The following is a 21971-nucleotide window of genomic DNA, read 5'->3' as shown; positions in this document are numbered from 1 at the left end:
TGTACCACTCTTCGACTGGTGAGTCCCCATTTTTCATTAATTATGGGTTCCATCCTCAAGTTCCTGAATTACCTATTTGTCCTCCGGAGGATGTTCCTGCTGCAGCCTCTACTCTTCGGCACTTCAGTCAAATTTTGAGTCGAGTTCATGCTAATCTCAAGAGAGTTTCCGGCCGCTATAAGTTCTTTGCGGATAGGAAGCGACGAGCAGCTCCCCAATACAAGGTTGGTGACAGGGTATGGCTCTCCACCCGCAACATCCGGTTAAGGGTGCCCACTATGAAGTTCGCCCCAAAGTTTATTGGTCCTTACCCCGTGTTACAAGTTCTGAATCCGGTTGTCTGCAAATTGGGATTGCCTTCCCACCTCCGAATACCAAACTCCTTTCATGTTTCTCTCCTTGGCCCCCTTATTTTAAACCGGTTCCATTTAAAGTCCCCGAGGCCAACCTCTGCAGAGTCTGAAGCTGGAGCGGACTTTGAAATCAAAGCTATTCTTGACTCTCGTTATCTTCACAAGAATCTACAGTATTTAGTGGAGTGGAAAGGTTTTGGCCCCGAGGAGAGGAGCTGGGTCAAGGCTACTGAAGTTATGGCTCCCCGACTGGTGCGGATTTTCCATTCCAGACATCCAACAAAACCTGGAAAGTGTCCAGGAGGAGGGGCTACTGTCACACGCCATAGGCGGCGTTCACCGCGCTTACCCCTGCATGCTTGCTGGTCTGTGTTGCGGCCTCCGCCTTCAGTGGTCCACGGGCGTCGGGCTGGCGCGGCTCCCGGCGGTTCCCCGGGGCAGGGGCACCGCCATGACACCCGGCATCACGTGGGCGGGGAGCAGGTGACGTCATCAGACTGTTCCGCCAATCCAGCGGAGGCGCGAGACTCAAAGTCAGACGCCGGGCAGAGCCTCGGCGACTGAGTATCGTCTTTTCCCCTGACGTGGATGCCAGTGCTCTTGTTCCCGACGTATCTCTCTGCAGTCGTACCCCAATGTCTCCGGCACTTCCAGGTGTCAGTTGCTGCACAGTTCAGCGTATACTGCGGCTGGTGTGTTTCTCTGCAATCCAGTCACCAGTGCTTCTTGGAGTCAGCGTGTGCTGCGGGCTAAACACCGCTCTCAAGTTCTACAAATCATCAGTGTCTTTAATCACCGCTCTCAAGTTCTACAAATCATCAGTGTCTTTAATCACCGCTCTCAAGTTCTACAAATCATCAGTGTCTTTAATCACCGCTCTCAAGTTCTACAAATCATCAGTGTCTTTAATCACCGCTCTCAAGTCATACAAATCATCAGTGTCTTTAACCACCGTTCTCAAGTTCTACAAATCATCAGTGTCTTTAACCACCGCTCTCAAGTTTTACAAATCATCAGTATCTTTAGTCACCGCTCTCAAGTCATACAAATCATCAGTGTCTTTAACCACCGCTCACAAGTGTTTCAAATCGTCAGAGTCTTTAACCACCGTTCACCAGTTCTTCAAATCACCAGTATCTTTAAAAACATCACTTACAAGTTCTTCAGTCATTATTATCTTGTACCAACACTCACAAATACTTCTTTTCCTGGAATCCTTAGCATTGCTTACAAGTTCTCCTATAGGCCTGGACATTTCCCCAAACGTTCCTTCTCTGCTATGTGACATTGTGTTGCTCTCTTCCTGCAATAAAGTTCTTTAATATTAAACCAAGCTTTACTGTCAGAGTCCTGTATGAGGAAGACCTATATTAAGTCATCCCTGTTCCGACCCAACTGTGGTTCCTCTCCCCTACCATCGGGAGAACCCCCGAGTTCACAACACCCCCAACCTAGGTCGGTGACAGAACAATTCTCATTGTTCCAGATTGGCCAAGGAGGACTTGGTATCCGGATCTGCAAGAGTTGCTCACAGAAGATCCGTGGCCTCTTCCTCTAAGGCAGGACCTGCTGCAGCAGGGGCCCTGTCTGTTCCAAGACTTACCGCGGCTGCGTTTGACGGCATGGCGGTTGAACACCGGATCCTAGCTGAAAAAGGGATTCCGGAGGAGGTCATTCCTACCCTGATCAAGGCTAGGAAGGATGTGACATCGAAACATTATCACCGTATATGGCGGAAATATGTTTCTTGGTGTGAGGCCAGAGCTGCTCCTACGGAGGAGTTCCATTTGGGCCGTCTGCTTCACTTCCTTCAAACGGGAGTGAATTTGGGCCTAAAATTAGGGTCCATAAAGGTCCAAATTTCGGCCTTATCCATTTTCTTTCAAAGAGAATTGGCTTCTCTTCCTGAAGTACAGACTTTTGTGAAGGGAGCGCCTTGGGATCTTAACGTGGTATTAAGTTTCCTCAAGTCACCTTGGTTTGAACCACTCAAAACAGTGGAGTTGAATTACCTCACTTGGAAAGTGGTCATGTTGTTGGCCTTAGCTTCTGCAAGGCGTGTTTTGGAATTAGCGGCTTTATCATATAAAAGCCCATACCTGATTTTTCACGTGGATAGGGCAGAGTTGAGGACTCGTCCTCAATTTCTGCCCAAGGTGGTCTTATCTTTTCATATGAACCAACCTATTGTCGTGCCTGTGGCTACACGGGACTTGGAGGACTCCGAGTCCCTGGATGTGGTCAGGGCTTTGAAGATTTACGTGACCAGAACAGCTAGGATCAGGAAGACTGAAGCTCTATTTGTTCTGTATGCGGCCAACAAGGTTGGCGCTCCTGCTTCAAAGCAGACAATTGCTCGCTGGATCTGTAACACGATTCAGCAGGCGCATTCTACGGCAGGATTGCCATTGCCTAAATCGGTTAAGGCCCATTCCACTAGGAAGGTGGGCTCATCTTGGGCGGCTGCCCGAGGGGTCTCGGCACTACAACTGTGCCGAGCTGCTACTTGGTCGGGGTCAAACACCTTTGCAAAGTTCTATAAGTTTGATACCCTGGCTGAGGAGGACCTCCTGTTTGCTCAATCGGTGCTGCAGAGTCATCCGCACTCTCCCGCCCGTTTGGGAGCTTTGGTATAATCCCCATGGTCCTTACGGAGTCCCCAGCATCCTCTAGGACGTTAGAGAAAATAGGATTTTACTTACCGGTAAATCTATTTCTCGTAGTCCGTAAAGGATGCTGGGCGCCCGTCCCAAGTGCGGACTACTTCTGCAAGACTTGTATATAGTTATTGCTTACATAAGGGTTATGTTGTAGTTGGTCGGTCTTGAACCAAGGCTATGTTACTTGTTCATACTGTTAACTGGGTAGTTTATCACAAGTTATACGGTGTGATTGGTGTGGCTGGTATGAATCTCGCCCTTAGGTTACATAAATCCTTTCCTCGTACTGTTCATATCCTCTGGGCACAGTTTCTCTAACTGAGGTCTGGAGGAGGGACATAGAGGGAGGAGCCAGTGCACACCCAGAATCCAAAGCTTTCTTAAAGTGCCCTATCTCCTGCGGAGCCCGTCTATTCCCCATGGTCCTTACGGAGTCCCCAGCATCCTCTACGGACTACGAGAAATAGATTTACCGGTAAGTAAAATCCTATTTTTTTTTTTATTTTTTTTTATATTCTGTCACACCATACTGAATTTACATATGTACAGCCAACAAGGGAGAGGAGGTAATCCAGATCAACCATAGGAAATGAGGGCAGATTATTGAGAATGCGCGCACACTGCCCCATATTGGGACCTTTCAGACGATAACTTCTGTCAAGGTCGACCTATTGGATAATCGAAACCGAGCGTTACCAGAACTTTTAGAATTGTTTTATTGGCGTTTGACCAAAATGCTCATGCCTACACACTACATGATATGATAAAACAGGCTGATCACCTTACTCAAATCGGTCCAATAATTCTATAATGTGCACCTATCTTAAGGCACAGTATTGTCTGTTTCAAGTTCATTGGTAGAATAAACACAGTAAAAGGACTTAGGAGGATCCAGTCAAAATATCGGTAGTCAGGATCCTAACACATACCGGAGGGAAGTACCGGTGGTTAGGGTTAGGCATAAGGGGAAAGCTAGGGCTAGCCTGCAGGGGTTAGGGAGAAAATGTTGGATGTGTCGGGACTCGGGCACCCAACCTGACCTAGAACTCTGTTCACTTCCATTGCTTTATTAGATAATATTCCCTCGATCATAAGGAATCCGATGTACAGGTGAAGCTGCGGACTGATGTTTCATGAAGGAATACATTATCCTTGTCTCTTATGTACTATGGGGGTCATTTCTACCTGATTGCACGCTAGGTTTTTTCGCTGCGGTGTGATCAGGTCAGAACTGCGCATGAGTATGCACCGCAATGCGCATATGCGTCGTACGGGTACAAAGCGGAGCGATGCTGAGCGATGGATTTAACGAAAAATCCATTCGCACAGCCGATCGCAAGGAGATTGACAGGAAGAAGGCGTTTGTGGGTGGCAACTGACCGTTTTCTGGGAGTGGTTGGAAAAACGCAGGCGTGTCCAAACGTTTGCAGGGCGGGTGTCTGACGTCAATTCCGGTCCCGGACAGGCTGAAGTGATCGCAGCGGCTGAGTAAGTTCTGGGCAACTCAGAAACTGCACAAAACTTTTTTGGACCGCTCGGCTGCACATGCGATCGCACACTTGCAAAGCAAAAATACACTCCCCTGTAGGCGGCGACTATCTGATCGCAGCGCTGCAAAAAGTAGCTAGCGAGCTATCAACTCGGAATGATCCCCTATGTTAATATTGCAGTTTTGAAAGATGCATGCACATTAAGGGCTGCATTATATTCTGATTTCCTGTGCACTTACCATTTAAAAGCACTACTGATTGTTATGTATTGGGTGGTAGTCATGTGACCGCCGGTCGGCTGACCGACAGTCACATGACCTCCTCCGTGAGCCCGACGGCTCACTATCCCGATGGTCGGCATGCCGACCAACAGGGACTATTTCCACTCGTGTGTGTCCACGACAACCATAGAGTGGGAATAGAACCCGTGGCGACCGCAGGTCGCCACCGAGCCCGCAGCGTGGCGAGCGCAGCGAGCCCGCAAGGGGCTTGCTGCACTGCCCCTCCCCGCCGGGATCCCGGCGTCGGTAAGGTGACCGGCGGTCAGGAGACCGCCGGTCACCCGTACTACACCCTTATGTATTTGCAGACCTGCTATGTCCATTCTCTCTAATATGTACTAGACATTGCTTAACAAGGGTTAAGCTGCAGCTGATTCCATCCATTTACCAGGTTATTTCCCCTGTAGTTTCAGCTCACCTTACACACAGTATGTCCTATAATATGCTGATTGCAGAGATTGTCCTTTCTGACTCATGCAAGGTCTTTTGCCAGTTAAATTTCTAAAGCTCTTAAAACCATGTTCTCTTCTTCATCCTTTCAAGACCATTCCACACCCAGGGGAGCACTCGTCACTATGGAAACTGCCAATAATGGCAGCACGCGCCGGTCTGTGAATGGGAGCGGGGTGCATTGTGAGATAACACGTGATGTGTGAGGAAGGTGAGTGTAATATTGGCAGTTCTGTGACCTGAATGAATATACCTCAGAATTGTCTGAGACCGTGTTTTTCCTCTTTGTCTGTTTTTGGAGACAATGCACAATTTATAATTCTATAAATAGCTGAAATATTATAGTACAGCAATATAGATTGTAATTTAAGTGCATCGAAGAATTTCATCCATCAATGAGCAAAAACAGTTCTACATAAAGTTGACTGCAGGTGGCGCCATATTACACCCGTGTTCCTGTGCTAGCTGGACCCCAACAATACCTGTCATCCGTGGTCTTGTGTCTTGAAGAATTGTGCACATATAATTGCAAAAAAAAAAAAAAAGAGTAAAAACACAGTTCTGTGACAGAGGTACATTCTCAGTCCAATTTAGAAAAGTAAAGAACATCAGATGGGTTACTTAGGGAAATGGCACCTGTTTTATACCTCTCCATATAGAACGTAGGTGGAGATTTATCAAAGCTTGGAGCGAGATCTAGTACCAATCAGCTTCTAACTGTCATATTTTAGGCTGTGTTTGAAAAATGACAGGAGCTGATTGGTTGGTACTTTATCTCTCTCCACAAATGACGCAATGGGCGTCCTGATTTTCCTTGAAATCCCGGACAAATGATATAAGACCTCATTCAGTAAGGATTACTAAATTTGCGAATCGCAATCTGTCCGATTATCGAACGACTGCGAATGCACTAGTAAAAATAGCAACATAAAAAGCGTACACATCGTGATCACAATGCAGCCACTGTTTGACTGACAGGAAGCCGGCGTATCTGGCCAGAAACCTCCCGTTTTCTGTTGGGGGGGGGGGGGGGGGTGAGTAAACGCAGGCTTACCCAGGCGTTTTTAAGAGGGCTTCTGATGTCAGTGGTGACCACTTCTACCCTCTTGTGTCGCAAGAATTGTGGACAACCTTGCCTGGTGCAGATAGGAAAATTCTTTGATGTTACGGTGATTGCGCATGGTTCTGCGAACAGCGGCATATTTCGCAATTTCTGTAATGGGCATTTTCTGGGCGGCAACTATTTGATCGCAGTCACTGCTTTTTAGCAGAAATTGCAATTCTTACTGAATAAGGTCCATGGTGCATACTACGACCTAGTGATATATTATGCATCATTAGGTTGTTTGGTCATTAATGATATATATTTATATACAGTACTGCGCAAACGTTGTAGGCAGTTGTGGAAAAAATAACTGCAAAATAGGAATACGTAAAATAATTTGAAGTATTAATAGTTTATTTCTCTAACGTCCTAGTGGATGCTGGGGACTCCGTAAGGACCATGGGAATAGACGGGCTCCGCAGGAGACATGGGCACTTTAAGAAAGAATTTAGATTCTGGTGTGCTCTGGCTCCTCCCTCTGTCCCTCCTCCAGACCTCAGTTTGAATCTGTGCCCGGACGAGCTGGGTGCTACTTAGTGAGCTCTCCTGAGCTTGCTATAAGAAAGTATTTTGTTAGGTTTTTTATTTTCAGGGAGCTCTGCTGGTAACAGACTCCCTGCATCGTGGGACTGAGGGGAGAGAAGCAGCCCTACTCTCTGAAGATAGGTCCTGCTTCTTAGGCTACTGGACACCATTAGCTCCAGAGGGATCGTACACAGGATCTCACCCTTTGTCGTCCGATCCCGGAGCCGCGCCGCCGCCCCCCTCGCAGAGCCGGAAGACAGAAGCCGGGTGAAAGAAGCAAGAAGACTTCGAAATCGGCGGCAGAAGACTCCAGTCTTCATATGAGGTAGCGCACAGCACTGCAGCTGTGCGCCATTGCTCCCACACTACACCCACATACTCCGGTCACTGTAAGGATGCAGGGTGCAGGGGGGGGGGCGCCCTGGGCAGCAATTAGAGACCTCTTTGGCAAAAGTTTGCATAATATACAGTTAGGCACTGTATATATGTATGAGCCCCCGCCAAAATTGTACATAAAAGCGGGATAGAAGCCCGCCGTCGAGGGGGCGGGGCTTCTTCCTCAGCACTCACCAGCGCCATATTTTTTCTCCACAGCACCGCTGAGAGGAAGCTTCCCAGTCTCTCCCCTGCGGTTACACGGTAGAAGAGGGTAAAAAGAGAGGGGGGGCACATAATTAGGCGCAAAAATCAATATAAACAGCAGCTACTGGGTTAACATTAAGTTACTGTGTTATTCCTGGGTTAATAGCGCTGGGGTGTGTGCTGGCATACTCTCTCTCTGTCTCTCCAAAGGGCCTTATGGGGGAATTGTCTTCAGATGAGCATTCCCTGAGTGTGTGGTGTGTCGGTACGTGTGTGTCGACATGTCTGAGGTAAAAGGCTCCCCTAAGGAGGAGATGGAGCAAATGTGTGTGAGAGGGTGTCTCCGTCGACAACGCCGACACCTGTTTGGATATGTGTAATTAAGTGCTAAGGTGTATTTATTGCACAAAAGAATAGAGAACAGACAGGAAATCTACCCATGTCTGTCCCTATGTCACAGAGACCTTCAGAGTCTCTCAATGCTCACTATCCAAAATAATAGACACTGATATCGACACGGAGTCTGACTCCAGTGTCGACTACGATAATGCAAAGTTACAGCCAAAATGGCAGAAAAGTATTCAATATATGATTATTGTAATAAAAGATGATTTGCATATCACTGATGACTCATTTGTCCCTGACACAAGGGTACACATGTTTAAGGGGAAGAAAGCTGAGGTAAATTTCCCTCCTCTCATGAAGAAAAAGAGCGGGAATCTCCAGACAAGAGACTGCAGTTTCCCACAAAGATTTCTCAGGGAGTATCCTTTCCCCACTAGGGCCAGGATATGATGGGAATCTTCCCCTAGGGTGTCACGTTTGCCCAAAAGGTAGCCCTGACGTAACAGCTATTCTCAGGGATCCTGCAGATAGCGTGCACATTCTGGTACACTACTTAGACCGGCGATTGTGTCGGCATGGGTTTATAGCGCTGTGGCAGCGTGGACAGGTACCTTATCAGCAGAGATTGAGACCCTAGTATGTGTGTGTGTATATATATATATATATGTATGTATATATATGTATGTATGTATGTATGTATGTGTGTGTGTGTGTGTATATATATATATGTATATATATACGTATATATATATATGTGTATGTATATATATATGTGTATATATATATGTGTGTATATATATATATATATGTGTGTATATATATATATATATGTGTATATATATATATATATGTGTATATATATATATGTGTATATATATATGTGTGTGTATATACAGGTTGAGTATCCCTTATCCAAAATGCTTGGGACCAGAGGTATTTTGGATATCAGATTTTTCCGTATTTTGGAATAATTGCATACCATAATGAGATATCATGGTGATGGGACCTAAATATAAGCACAGAATGTATTTATGTTACATATACACCTTATACACACAGCCTGAAGGTAATTTTAGCCAATATTTTTTTATAACTTTGTGCGTTAAACAAAGTGTGTGTACATTCACACAATTCATTTATGTTTTATATACACCTTATATACACAGCCTGAAGGTCATTTAATACAATATTTTTAATTACTTTGTGTATTAAACAAAGTTTGTGTACACTAAGCCATCAAAAAACAAAGGTTTCACTATCTCACTCTCACTCAAAAAAGTCCGTATTTCGGAATATTCCGTATTTCGGAATATTTGGATATGGGATACTCAACCTGTATATATATGTTATATATATATGTATATGTATATATATATGTATGTATATATATGTATATGTATATATATATGTATGTATATATATATATATATGTGTGTATATATATATATGTATATATATATGTATATATATATATACATATATATATATGTATATATATATGTATATATATATATATATATGTATATAGAGATATATATATATATATATATATATATATATATATATATATATATATATATTAAAGATGCTGTCTTAAGAGATATATATATATATATATATATATATATATATATATATATATATATATATATATATATAAAACATGCCCAAAGAGACATGAGTATACTGGGTCCTAGAGTCAAAGCTATGTCGATTTCTGCTTGACGTGTCCTGTAGAATATGCAGTGGACAGATGATGCCGACTTAAGAGGCATATGGAAGGCTGAGGATTGTGTGGAGAAGGGTTCTCGGACCTGGTCTCCACAGCTATAGCTGGTAATTCTGATATTTTGCCTTATATTCCTGCACAGCCTAGGAAAGCACGACATTATCAAATGCAACCTTTCGAACAAAGAAACAAGAAAGTCAGAGGTGCGTCCTTTCTTGCCAGAGGCGGGGGCAGAGGAAAGAAGCTGCACAACACAGCTAGTTCCCAGGAACAGAAGTCCTCCCCGGCCTCTACAAAAATCCACCGCATGTCGCTGGGGCTCCACAGGCGGAGCTAGGCCCGGTGGGGGCACGCCTTCGTAAGTTCAGCCACAAGTGGGTTCACTCCCTGTTAGATCCCTGGGCAATAGATATTGTGTCTCAGGGATAAAAGCTGAATCGCGAAGAGCGGTCATTGCAAGCCTGAAAGGGGGAGATTTTATGGTGTCTCGGGACATAAAGGATGCATACCTTCATGTCCCCATTTATCCACCTCATCAGGCGTACCTCAGAATTGCGGTACGGGATTGTCATTACCAATTTCAGACGTTGCCGTTTGGTTTCTCCACGGCCCCGAGAATATTCACCAAGGTAATGGCGGAAATGATGGTGCTCCTGCGGAAGCAAGGTGTCACTATTATCACGTACTTGGACGATCTCCTCATAAAAGCGAGATCAAGAGAGCAGTTGCTAAACAGCGTATCACTTTCTCTGGAAGTGTAACGGCAACACGGCTGGATTCTATATATTCCAAAGTCGCTGTTGGTTCCTACAGCTCATCTGCTTCTCCTAGGCATGATCCTAGACACAGACCAGAAAAGGGTTTATCTCCCGATAGAGAGAGCTCAGGAGCTCGTGACACTTGTCAGGAATCTATTAAGACCAAAACAGGTGTCAGTGCATCACTGCACTCGAGTCCTGGGAAGGATGGTGGCATCATACAAGGCCATTCCCTTCGGCAGGTTCCATGCGAGGACCTTCCAATGGGACTTACTGGACAAGTGGTCCGGATCACATCTTCAGATGCATCGGTTAATCACCCTATCCCCCAGGGCCAGGGTGTCTCTCCTGTGGTGGCTGCAGAGTGCTCACCTTCTCGAAGGTCGCAGATTCGGCATTCAGGACTGGGTCCTGGTGACCACGGATGCAAGCCTCCGAGGGTGGGGGGCAGTCACACAGGGAAGAAATTTCCAAGGGCTGTGGTCAAGTCAGGAGACTTGCCTTCACATCAACATCCTGGAACTAAGGGCCATATACTTCGCCCTACGTCAAGCGGAGTCCCTGCTTCGCGACCAACCGGTTCTGATTCAGTCAAACAATATCACCGCAGTGGCTCATGTAAACCGCCAAGGCGGCACAAGGAGCAGGGTGGCGATGGTAGAAGCCACCAGAATTCTTTGCTGGGCGGAGAATCACGTAAGCGCACTGTCAGCAGTGTTCATTCCAGGAGTGGACAACTGGGAAGCAGACTTCCTCAGCAGGCACGACCTCCACCCGGGAGAGTGGGGACTTCATCAAGAAGTCTTCATGCAGATTGCAAGTCGGTGGGAACTGCCACAGGTGGACATGATGGCATCCCGCCTCAACAAAAAGCTGCAGAGATATTGCGCCAGGTCAAGAGACCCTCAGGCGATAGCTGTGGACGCACTGGTGACACCGTGGGTGTTCCCGTCGGTTTATGTATTTCTCTAACGTCCTAAGTGGATGCTGGGGACTCCGTCAGGACCATGGGGATAGCGGCTCCGCAGGAGACAGGGCACAAAAGTAAAAGCTTTAGGATCAGGTGGTGTGCACTGGCTCCTCCCCCTATGACCCTCCTCCAAGCCTCAGTTAGATTTTTGTGCCCGGCCGAGAAGGGTGCAATCTAGGTGGCTCTCCTAAAGAGCTGCTTAGAGTAAAAGTTTATTAGGTTTTTTATTTTCAGTGAGTCCTGCTGGCAACAGGCTCACTGCTACGAGGGACTTAGGGGAGAGAAGTGAACTCACCTGCGTGCAGGATGGATTGGCTTCTTAGGCTACTGGACACCATTAGCTCCAGAGGGAGTCGGAACACAGGTCTCACCCTGGGGTTCGTCCCGGAGCCGCGCCGCCGACCCCCTTGCAGATGCCGAAAAGTGAAGAGGTCCAGAAACGGCGGCAGAAGACTCTTCAGTCTTCATAAGGTAGCGCACAGCACTGCAGCTGTGCGCCATTGTTGTCAGCACACTTCATAGCAGCGGTCACTGAGGGTACAGGGCGCTGGGGGGGGGGGGCGCCCTGGGCAGCAATGATAGTACCTTATTCTAGCTAAAAATACATCACATATAGCCCCTGGGGGCTATATGGATGTATTTAACCCCTGCCAGGTCTCAGAAAAATGGGAGAAGAAGCCCGCCGAAAAGGGGGCGGGGCCTATTCTCCTCAGCACACAGCGCCATTTTCCCTCACAGAAATGCTGGTGGGAAGGCTCCCAGGCTCTCCCCTGCACTGCACTACAGAAACAGGGTTAAAACAGAGAGGGGGGGCACTTATTTGGCGATATGTATATATATTAAAATGCTGTAAGGGAAAAACACTTATATAAAGGTTGTCCCTGTATAATTATAGCGTTTTTGGTGTGTGCTGGCAAACTCTCCCTCTGTCTCCCCAAAGGGCTAGTGGGGTCCTGTCCTCTATCAGAGCATTCCCTGTGTGTGTGCTGTGTGTCGGTACGTGTGTGTCGACATGTATGAGGACGATGTTGGTGAGGAGGCGGAGCAATTGCCTGAAATGGTGATGTCACTCTCTAGGGAGTCGACACCGGAATGGATGGCTTATTTAAGGAATTACGTGATAATGTCAACACGCTGCAAGGTCGGTTGACGACATGAGACGGCCGGCAAACAAATTAGTACCTGTCCAGGCGTCTCAAACACCGTCAGGGGCTGTAAAACGCTCATTTACCTCAGTCGGTCGACACAGACACGGACACTGACTCCAGTGTCGACGGTGAAGAAACAAACGTATTTTCCTTTAGGGCCACACGTTACATGTTAAGGGCAATGAAGGAGGTGTTACATATTTCTGATACTACAAGTACCACAAGAAGGGTATTATGTGGGGTGTGAAAAAACTACCTGTAGTTTTTCCTGAATCAGATAAATTAAATGAAGTGTGTGATGATGCGTGGGTTTCCCCCGATAGAAAATTATTGGCGGTATACCCTTTCCCGCCAGAAGTTGGGGCGCGTTGGGAAACACCCTTTAGGGTGGATAAGGCGCTCACACGCTTATCAAAACAAGTGGCGGTACCGTCTCCAGATAGGGCCGCCCTCAAGGAGCCAGCTGAGAGGCTGAAAAATATCCTAAAAAGGTATATACACACATACTGGTGTTATACTGCGACCAGCGATCGCCTCAGCCTGGATGTGCAGCGCTGGGGTGGTTTGGTCGGATTCCCTGACTGAAAATATTGATACCCTTGACAGGGACAGTATTTTATTGACTATAGAGCATTTAAAGGATGCATTTCTATATATGCGAGATGCACAGAGGGATATTTGCACTCTGGCATCAAGAGTAAGTGCGATGTCCATATCTGCCAGAAGATGTTTATGGACACGACAGTGGTCAGGTGATGCAGATTCCAACATGGAAGTATTGCCGTATAAAGGGGAGGAGTTATTTGGGGTCGGTCCATCGGACCTGGTGGCCTCGGCAACAGCTGGAAAATCCACCTTTTTTACCCCAAATCACATCTCAGCAGAAAAAGACACCGTCTTTTCAGCCTCAGTCCTTTCGTCCCCATAAGGGCAAGCGGGCAAAAGGCCAGTCATATCTGCCCAGGGATAGAGGAAAGGGAAGAAGACTGCAGCAGGCAGCCCATTCCCAGGAACAGAAGCCCTCCACAGCTTCTGCCAAGTCCTCAGCATGACGCTGGGGCCGTACAAGCGGACTCAAGTGCGGTGGGGGGTCGTCTCAAGAGTTTCAGCTCGTAGTGGGCTCACTCGCAAGTGGACCCCTGGATCCTACAAGTAGTATCCTAGGGGTACAGAGATTCGAGACGTCTCCCCCTCGCAGGCTCCTGATGTCTGCTTTACCAACGTCTTCCTCCGACAGGGAGGCAGTATTGGAAACAATTCACAAGCTGTATTCCCAGCAGGTGATAATCAAAGTACCCCTCCTACAACAAGGAAAGGGGTATTATTCCACACTATATTGTGGTACTGAAGCCAGACGGCTCGGTGAGACCTATTCTAAATGGGAAATCTTTGAACACTTACATACAAAGGTTCAAATCAAGATGGAGTCACCCAGAGCAGTGATAGCGAACCAGGAAGAAGGGGACTATATGGTGTCCCTGGACATCAAGGATGCTTACCTCCATGTCCCAAATTGCCCTTCTCACCAAGGGTACCTCAGGTTCGTGGTACGGAACTGTCACTATCAGTTTCAGACGCTGCCGTTTGGATTGTCCACGGCACCCCGGGTCTTTACCAAAGTAATGGCCAAAATGATGATTCTTCTTCAAAGAAAAGGCGTCTTAATTATCCCTTACTTGGACGATCTCCTGATAAGGGCAAGGTCCAGAGAACAGTTGGAAGTCGGAGTAGCACTATCTCAAGTAGTTCTACGACAGCACGGGTGGATTCTAAATATCCAAAATCACAGCCGTTTCCGACGACACGTCTGCTGTTCCTAGGGATGGTTCTGGACACAGTCCAGAAAAAGGTGTTTCTCCCGGAGGAGAAAGCCAGGGAGTTATCCGAGCTAGTCAGGAACCTCCTAAAACCAGGAAAAGTGTCAGTGCATCATTGCACAAGAGTCCTGGGAAAAATGGTGGCTTATTACGAAGCGATTCCATTCGGCAGATTCCACGCAAGAACTTTTCAGTGGGATCTGCTGGACAAATGGTCCGGATCGCATTTTCAGATGCATCAGCGGATAACCCTATCTCCAAGGACAAGGGTGTCTCTCCTGTGGTGGTTACAGAGTGCTCATCTTCTAGAGGGCCGCAGATTCGGCATTCAGGATTGGATGCTGGTGACCACGGAGGCCAGCCTGAGAGGCTGGGGAGCAGTCACACAGGGAAAAAATTTCCAGGGAGTGTGATCAAGTCTGGAGATTTTTCTCCACATAAATATACTGGAGCTAAGGGCAATTTACAATGCTCTAAGCTTAGCAAGACCTCTGCTTCAAGGTCAGCCGGTATTGATCCAGTGGGACAACATCACGGCAGTCGCCCACGTAAACAGACAGGGCGGCACAAGAAGCAGGAGGGCAATGGCAGAAACTGCAAGGATTTTTCGCTGGTCGGAAAATCATGTGATAGCACTGTCAGCAGTGTTCATTCCGGGAGTGGACAACTGGGAAGCAGACTTCCTCAGCAGGCACAACCTCCACCCGGGAGAGTGGGGACTTCATCGGGAAGTCTTCCACATGATTGTGAACCGTTGGAAACGTCCCGCCTGAACAAAAAACTGGACAAGTATTGCGCCAGGTCCGAAGACTCTCAGGCAATAGCTGTGGACGTTTTCTGGTAACACCGTGGGTGTACCAGTCGGTGTATGTCTTCCCTCCTCTGCTTCTCATACCCAAGGTATTGAGAATTATAAGACGTAGTGGAGTAAGAACTATACTCGTGGCTCCGGATTGGCCAAGAAGGACTTGGTACCCGGAACTTCAAGAGATGCTCACAGAGGACTCATGGCCTCTGCCGCTAAGAAGGGACTTGCTTCAGCAAGTACCATGTCTGTTCCAAGACTTACCGCGGCTGCGTTTGACGGCATGGCGGTTGAACGCCGGATCCTAAGGGAAAAAGGCATTCCGGAAGAGGTCATTCCTACCCTGGTCAAAGCCAGGAAGGAGGTGACCGCACAACATTATCACCACATGTGGCGAAAATATGTTGCGTGGTGTGAGGCCAGGAAGGCCCCATCAAGAAATTTCAACTCGGTCGTTTCCTGCATTTCCTGCAAACAGGAGTGTCTATGGGCCTCAAATTGGGGTCCATTAAGGTTCAAATTTCGGCCCTGTCGATTTTCTTCCAGAAAGAATTGGCTTCAGTTCCTGAAGTCCAGAAGTTTGTCAAGGGAGTACTGCATATACAACCCCCTTTTGTGCCTCCAGTGGCACTGTGGGATCTCAACGTAGTTCTGGGATTCCTAAAATCACATTAGTTTAAACCGCTCAAATCTGTGGATTTGAAATATCTCACAGGGAAAGTGACCATGCTGTTGGCCCTGGCCTCGGCCAGGCGAGTGTCAGAATTGGCGGCGTTTGTCTCAAAAAAGCCCATATCTGATTGTCCATTCGGACAGGGCAGAGCTGCGGACTCATCCCCAGTTTCTCCCTAAGGTGGTGTCAGTGTTTCACCTGAACCAGCTTATTGTGGTACCTGCGGCTACTAGGGACTTGGAGGACTCCAAGTTGCTAGATGTTATCAGGGCCCTGAAAATATAGTTTCCAGGACGGCTGGAGTCAGGAAAACTGACTTGCTGTTATCCTGTATGCACCCAACAAACTGGGTGCTCTTGCTTCTAAGCAGACGATTGCTAGTTAGATGTGTAGTACAATTCAGTTTGCACATTCTGTGGCAGGCCTGCCACAGCCAAAATATGTAAATGCCCATTCCACAAGGAAGGTGGGCTCATCTTGGGCGGCTGCCCGAGGGGTCTCGGCTTTACAACTTTGCCGAGCTGATACTTGGTCAGGGGCACACCCTGACTGAGGAGGACCTGGAGTTCTCTCATTCGGTGCTGCAGAGTCATCCGCACTCTCCCGCCCGTTTGGGAGCTTTGGTATAATCCCCATGGTCCTGACGGAGTCCCCAGCATCCACTTAGGACGTTAGAGAAAATAAGAATTTACTTACCGATAATTCTATTTCTCGTAGTCCGTAGTGGATGCTGGGCGCCCATCCCAAGTGCGGATTGTCTGCAATATTTGTACATAGTTATTGTTACAAAAATCGGGTTATTATTGTTGTGAGCCATCTTTTCAGAGGCTCCGCTGTTATCATGCTGTTAACTGGGTTCAGATCACAGGTTGTACAGTGTGGCTGGTATGAGTCTTACCCGGGATTCAAAATCCTTCCTTATTGTGTACGCTCGTCCGGGCACAGTATCCTAACTGAGGCTTGGAGGAGGGTCATAGGGGGAGGAGCCAGTGCACACCACCTGATCCTAAAGCTTTTACTTTTGTGCCCTGTCTCCTGCGGAGCCGCTATCCCCATGGTCCTGACGGAGTCCCCAGCATCCACTACGGACTACGAGAAATAGAATTATCGGTAAGTAAATTCTTATTTTCCTCCTCTTCCTCTCATACCCAAGGTGCTGAGAATCATAAGGAAAAGAGGAGTGAGAACAATACTCTTTGTTTCGGATTGGCCAAGAAGGACTTAGTATCCAGATCTGCAAGAAATGCTCACAGAGGACCCGTGGCCTCTGCCTCTAGGACAGGACTTGTGCAACAGGGGCCCTGTCTGTTCCAAGACTTACCGCGGCTGCGTTTGACGGCATGGCGGTTGAACACCGGATCCTAGCAGAAAAAGGCATTCCGGATGAGGTCATTCCTACACTGATAGAGGCTAGGAAGGATGTGACGGCTCAACATTATCACCGTATATGGCGAAAATATGTGGCTTGGTGTGAGACTAGGAATGCCCCTACGGAGGAATTCCAGCTGGGCCTTTTCCTTCACTTCCTACAGTCGGGAGTGACTTTGGGCCTTAAATTGGGTTCCATTAAGGTTCAGATTTCGGCCTTATCCATTTTCTTTCAAAAAGAACTGGCTTCTCTGCCTGAAGTTCAGACGTTTGTAAAGGGAGTGCTGCATATTCAGCCCCCTTTTGTGCCTCCAGTGGCACCTTGGGATCTTAACGTGGTGTTGAGTTTCCTGAAATCACACTGGTTTGAACCACTCAAAACGGTGGAAGTAAAATATCTCACGTGGAAGGTGGTCATGCTATTAGCCTTGGCTTCGGCTAGGCGTGTGTCAGAATTGGCGGCTTTGTCACATAAAAGCCCTTATCTGGTTCTCCATGCAAATAGAGCAGAATTGCGGACCCGCCCACAATTTCTGCCGAAAGTGGTTTCATCCTTTCATATAAACCAACCTATTGTGGTGCCTGTGGCTACTACTGACTTGGAGGATTCAGAGTCACTGGATGTAGTCGGGGCTTTGAAGGTTTATGTAGCCAGAACAGCTAAGGTCAGGAAAACAGAATCTTTGTTTATCCTGTATGCTTCCAACAAGCTTGGGGCGCCTACTTCAAAGCAAACTATTGCTCGCTGGATCTGTAACACGATTCAGCAGGCTCATTCTGCGGCTGGATTGCCGCTGCCTAAATCAGTTAAGGCCCATTCCACAAGGAAGGTGGGCTCTTATTGGGCGGCTGCCCGAGGGGTCTCGGCATTACAGCTTTGCCGAGCGGCTACTTGGTCAGGTTCAAACACCTTTGCAAAGTTCTACAAGTTTGATACCCTGGCTGAGGAGGACCTTGTGTTTGCTCATTCGGTGCTGCAGAGTCATCCGCACTCTCCCGCCCGTTTGGGAGCTTTGGTATAATCACCATGGTCCTTACGGAGTCCCCAGCATCCACTAGGACGTTAGAGAAAATAAGATTTTACTTACCGGTAAATCTATTTCTCGTAGTCCGTAGTGGATGCTGGGCGCCCGTCCCAAGTGCGGACTTCTTCTGCAATACTTGTATATAGTTATTGCTGCAATAAGGGTTATGTTATAGTTGCATCAGAGTTTATCTGATGCTCTGTGATTGTTCATACTGTTAACTGGGTAAAGTTATCACAAGTTATACGGTGTGATTGGTGTGGCTGGTATGAGTCTTACCCTGGATTCCCAAAATCCTTTCCTTGTACTGTCAGCTCTTCCGGGCACAGTTTCTCTAACTGAGGTCTGGAGGAGGGCCATAGAGGGAGGAGCCAGAGCACACCAGAATCTAAATTCTTTCTTAAAGTGCCCATGTCTCCTGCGGAGCCCGTCTATTCCCATGGTCCTTACGGAGTCCCCAGCATCCACTACGGACTACGAGAAATATATTTACCGGTAAGTAAAATCTTATTTTTTATCAATTAACAAAATGCAAAGTGAAGGAACAGAAGAGAAATCTACATTAAATCAGTATTTGGTGTGACCACCCTTTGCCTTCAAAACAGCATCAATTCTTCTAGGTACACTTGCACACAGTTTTTAGGAACTCGGCAGGGTGGTTCCAAACATCTTTGAGAACTAACTACAGATCTTCTGTTGATGTAGGCTTGCTCAAATCCTCCTGTCTCCATGTAATCCCAGACAGACTCGATTATGTTGAGATCAGAGCTCTGTGGGGGCCATAGAATCACTTCCAGGACTCCTTGTTCTTCTTTACACTGAAGATAGTTCTTAATGACATTGCTTGTGTGTTTGGGGTCTTTGTTCTGCTGCAGAGTACATTTGGAGCCAATCAGATGTCTCCCTGAAGGTATTACATGATGAATAAGTACCTGCCTGTTCCAAAATGGCGCTAACCTTACTGACAGAGTATATAATTACATAATTATGTGCTCATAGAATAAGTGTAAACAATCCCAGTCCTTTTAAAATGCATCGCAATAGTGGATTTCAGTCTCTTACACTTGTAAATATGAAGAATGCACCTTCTGTTGGGATAAGTTCACCAACAGCCCATTCTCTTAACTTCCTTTATTTCTCTAACGTCCTAGTGGATGCTGGGGACTCCGTAAGGACCATGGGGAATAGACGGGCTCCGCAGGAGACAGGGCACTTTAAGAAAGAATTTGGATACTGGTGTGCTCTGGCTCCTCCCTCTATGTCCCTCCTCCAGACCTCAGTTTGAATCTATGCCCGGACGAGCTGGGTGCTACTTAGTGAGCTCTCCTGAGCTTGCTATAAGAAAGTATTTTGTTAGTTTTTTTTTATTTTCAGAGAGATCTGCTGGCAACAGACTCTCTGCAGCGTGGGACTGAGGGGAGAGAAGCAGCCCTACTCACTGAAGATAGGTCCTGCTTCTTAGGCTACTGGACACCATTAGCTCCAGAGGGATCGTACACAGGATCTCACCCTTTGTCGTCCGATCCCGGAGCCGCGCCGCCGTCCCCCTCGCAGAGCCGGAAGACAGAAGCCGGTGACAGAAGCAAGAAGACTTCAAAATCTGCGGCAGAAGACTCCAGTCTTCAAACTGAGGTAGCGCACAGCACTGCAGCTGTGCGCCATTGCTCCCACGTTAAACCCACATACTCCGGTCACTGTAGGGTGCAGGGCGCAGGGGGGGAGGGGGGAGGCGCCCTGGGCAGCAATTAGGAACCTCTTGGCAAAAAGTGAGCATATATACAGTTGGGCACTGTATATATGCATGAGCCCCCGCCATTATTTTACACAGAAATGCGGGACAGAAGCCCGCCGCTGAGGGGGCGGGGCTTCTTCCTCAGCACTCACCAGCGCCATTTTCTCTCCACAGCTCCGCTGAGTGGAAGCTCCCCAGGCTCTCCCCTGCAGAAACACGGTAGAAGAGGGTAAAAGAGAGGGGGGGCACATAAATTAGGCGCAAAAGCTTTATATACAGCAGCTACTGGGTTAACACTAAGTTACTGTGTGATTCCTGGGACATATAGCGCTGGGGTGTGTGCTGGCATACTCTCTCTCTCTCTCCCCAAAGGGCCTTGTGGGGGAACTGTCTTCAAAAAGAGCATCCCCTGTATGTATGTGGTGTGTCGGTACGCTTGTGTCGACATGTTTGACGAGGAAGGCTATGTGGAAGCAGAGCGGGAGCAAATGAATGTGGGGTCGGCGCCGACACCTGATTGGATGGATATGTGGAAGGTTTTAAATTATAATGTTAATTCCTTGCATAAAAGGTTGTATAAAGCTGAAACCTTAGGACAGTCGGGGTCTCAGCCCATACCTGATCCTATATCGCAGAGGCCGTCAGGGTCTCAGAAGCGCCCACTATCCCAAATTGTTGACACAGATATCGACACGGATTCTGACTCCAGTGTCGATGGCGATGATGCAAAGTTACAGCCTAAATTGGCTAAAGTCATCCGTTATATGATTACAGCAATAAAGGATGTGTTGCACATCACAGAGGAAACCCCAGTCCCTGACAAGAGGGTTCATATGTATGGGGAGAAAAGGCAGGAGGTGACCTTTCCCCCTTCACATGAGCTAAATGAGTTATGTGAAAAGGCTTGAGAATCTCCAGATAAAAACTGCAGATTTCCAAGAGGATGCTTATGGCGTATCCCTTCCCGCCATCGGACAGGTTACGCGGGGAATCCTCCCCTAAGGTGGACAAAGCTCTAACACGCTTATCCAAGAGGGTAGCCCTGCCATCACAGGATACGGCCACCTTTAAAGATGCTGCGGATAGAAAGCAGGAGAGTACCCTGAAGTCCATTTATATACATTCAGGTACCTTACTAAGGCCGGCAATTGCGTCGGCCTGGGTGTGTAGTGCTGTAGCAGCATGGACGGATACCTTATCAGAGGAACTTGATACCTTAGACAAGGATACTATATTAATGACCCTGGGGCATATAAAAGACGCTGTCCTATATATGAGAGATGCTCAAAGAGACATTAGCCTTCTGGGCTCTAGAATAAATGCAATGTCGATTTCTGCCAGAAGGGTCCTGTGGACTCGGCAATGGACAGGCGATGCCGACTCAAAAAGGCACATGGAGGTTTTACCTTACAAGGGTGAGGAGTTGTTTGGGGAAGGTCTCTCGGACCTGGTCTCCACAGCTACTGCTGGAAAGTCACATTTTTTGCCGTATGTTCCCTCACAACCTAAGAGAGCACCGTATTACCAAATGCAGTCCTTTCGATCACAAAAAAGCAAGAAAGTCCGAGGTGCGTCCTTTCTTGCCAGAGGCAGGGGCAAAGGAAAGAAGCTGCATAAGACAGCTAGTTCCCAGGAACAGAAGTCCTCCCCGGCTTCCACTAAATCCACCGCATGACGCTGGGGCTCCTCAGGCGGAGCTAGGCCCGGTGGGGGCGCGTCTCCGAAATTTCAGCCACAAGTGGTTTCACTCCCAGGTGGATCCCTGGTCGATAGAGATTGTGTCTCAGGGATACAAGCTGGAATTCGAAGAGATGCCCCCTCACCGATACCTCAAATCGGCCCTGCCAGCTTCCCCCTTAGAGAGGGAAATAGTGTTAGCTGCAATTCACAAATTGTGTCTTCAGCAGGTGGTGGTCAAGGTTCCCCTCCTTCAACAAGGAAAGGGTTATTATTCGACCATGTTTGTGGTACCGAAACCGGACGGTTCGGTCAGACCCATATTGAATTTAAAATCCCTGAACATATACCTGAAAAGGTTCAAGTTCAAGATGGAATCGCTCAGAGCGGTCATCGCAAGCCTGGAAGGGGAGGATTTTATGGTGTCTCTAGACATAAAGGATGCATACCTTCATGTCCCCATTTATCCTCCTCATCA

General features: G+C 47.5%; 1 protein-coding gene across 5 annotated transcripts in view; it reads left to right on the top strand.

The window, feature by feature from the left end:
• Positions 1 to 21971, top strand: part of FEZ1 (fasciculation and elongation protein zeta 1) — a 230448-nt gene that overhangs the window by 23600 nt on the left and 184877 nt on the right. For all 5 annotated transcript variants that reach the window (XR_010188711.1, XR_010188707.1, XR_010188709.1 and 2 more), the window contains exon 2: positions 5328 to 5445. Coding sequence is in view for 1 of the 5 variants with exons in the window: in XM_063943777.1 (XP_063799847.1) it covers positions 5433 to 5445 (13 nt within the window). In the remaining 4 variants the exon portion in view is untranslated. The remainder of the gene's footprint in view (positions 1 to 5327; positions 5446 to 21971) is intronic.

Source organism: Pseudophryne corroboree, chromosome 10 (assembly GCF_028390025.1).
Source record: "Pseudophryne corroboree isolate aPseCor3 chromosome 10, aPseCor3.hap2, whole genome shotgun sequence".
Lineage (NCBI taxonomy): Eukaryota > Metazoa > Chordata > Amphibia > Anura > Myobatrachidae > Pseudophryne > Pseudophryne corroboree.
Note: the sequence above shows the minus strand (reverse complement) of the source record. Positions and strands in the feature narration are given on the sequence as shown.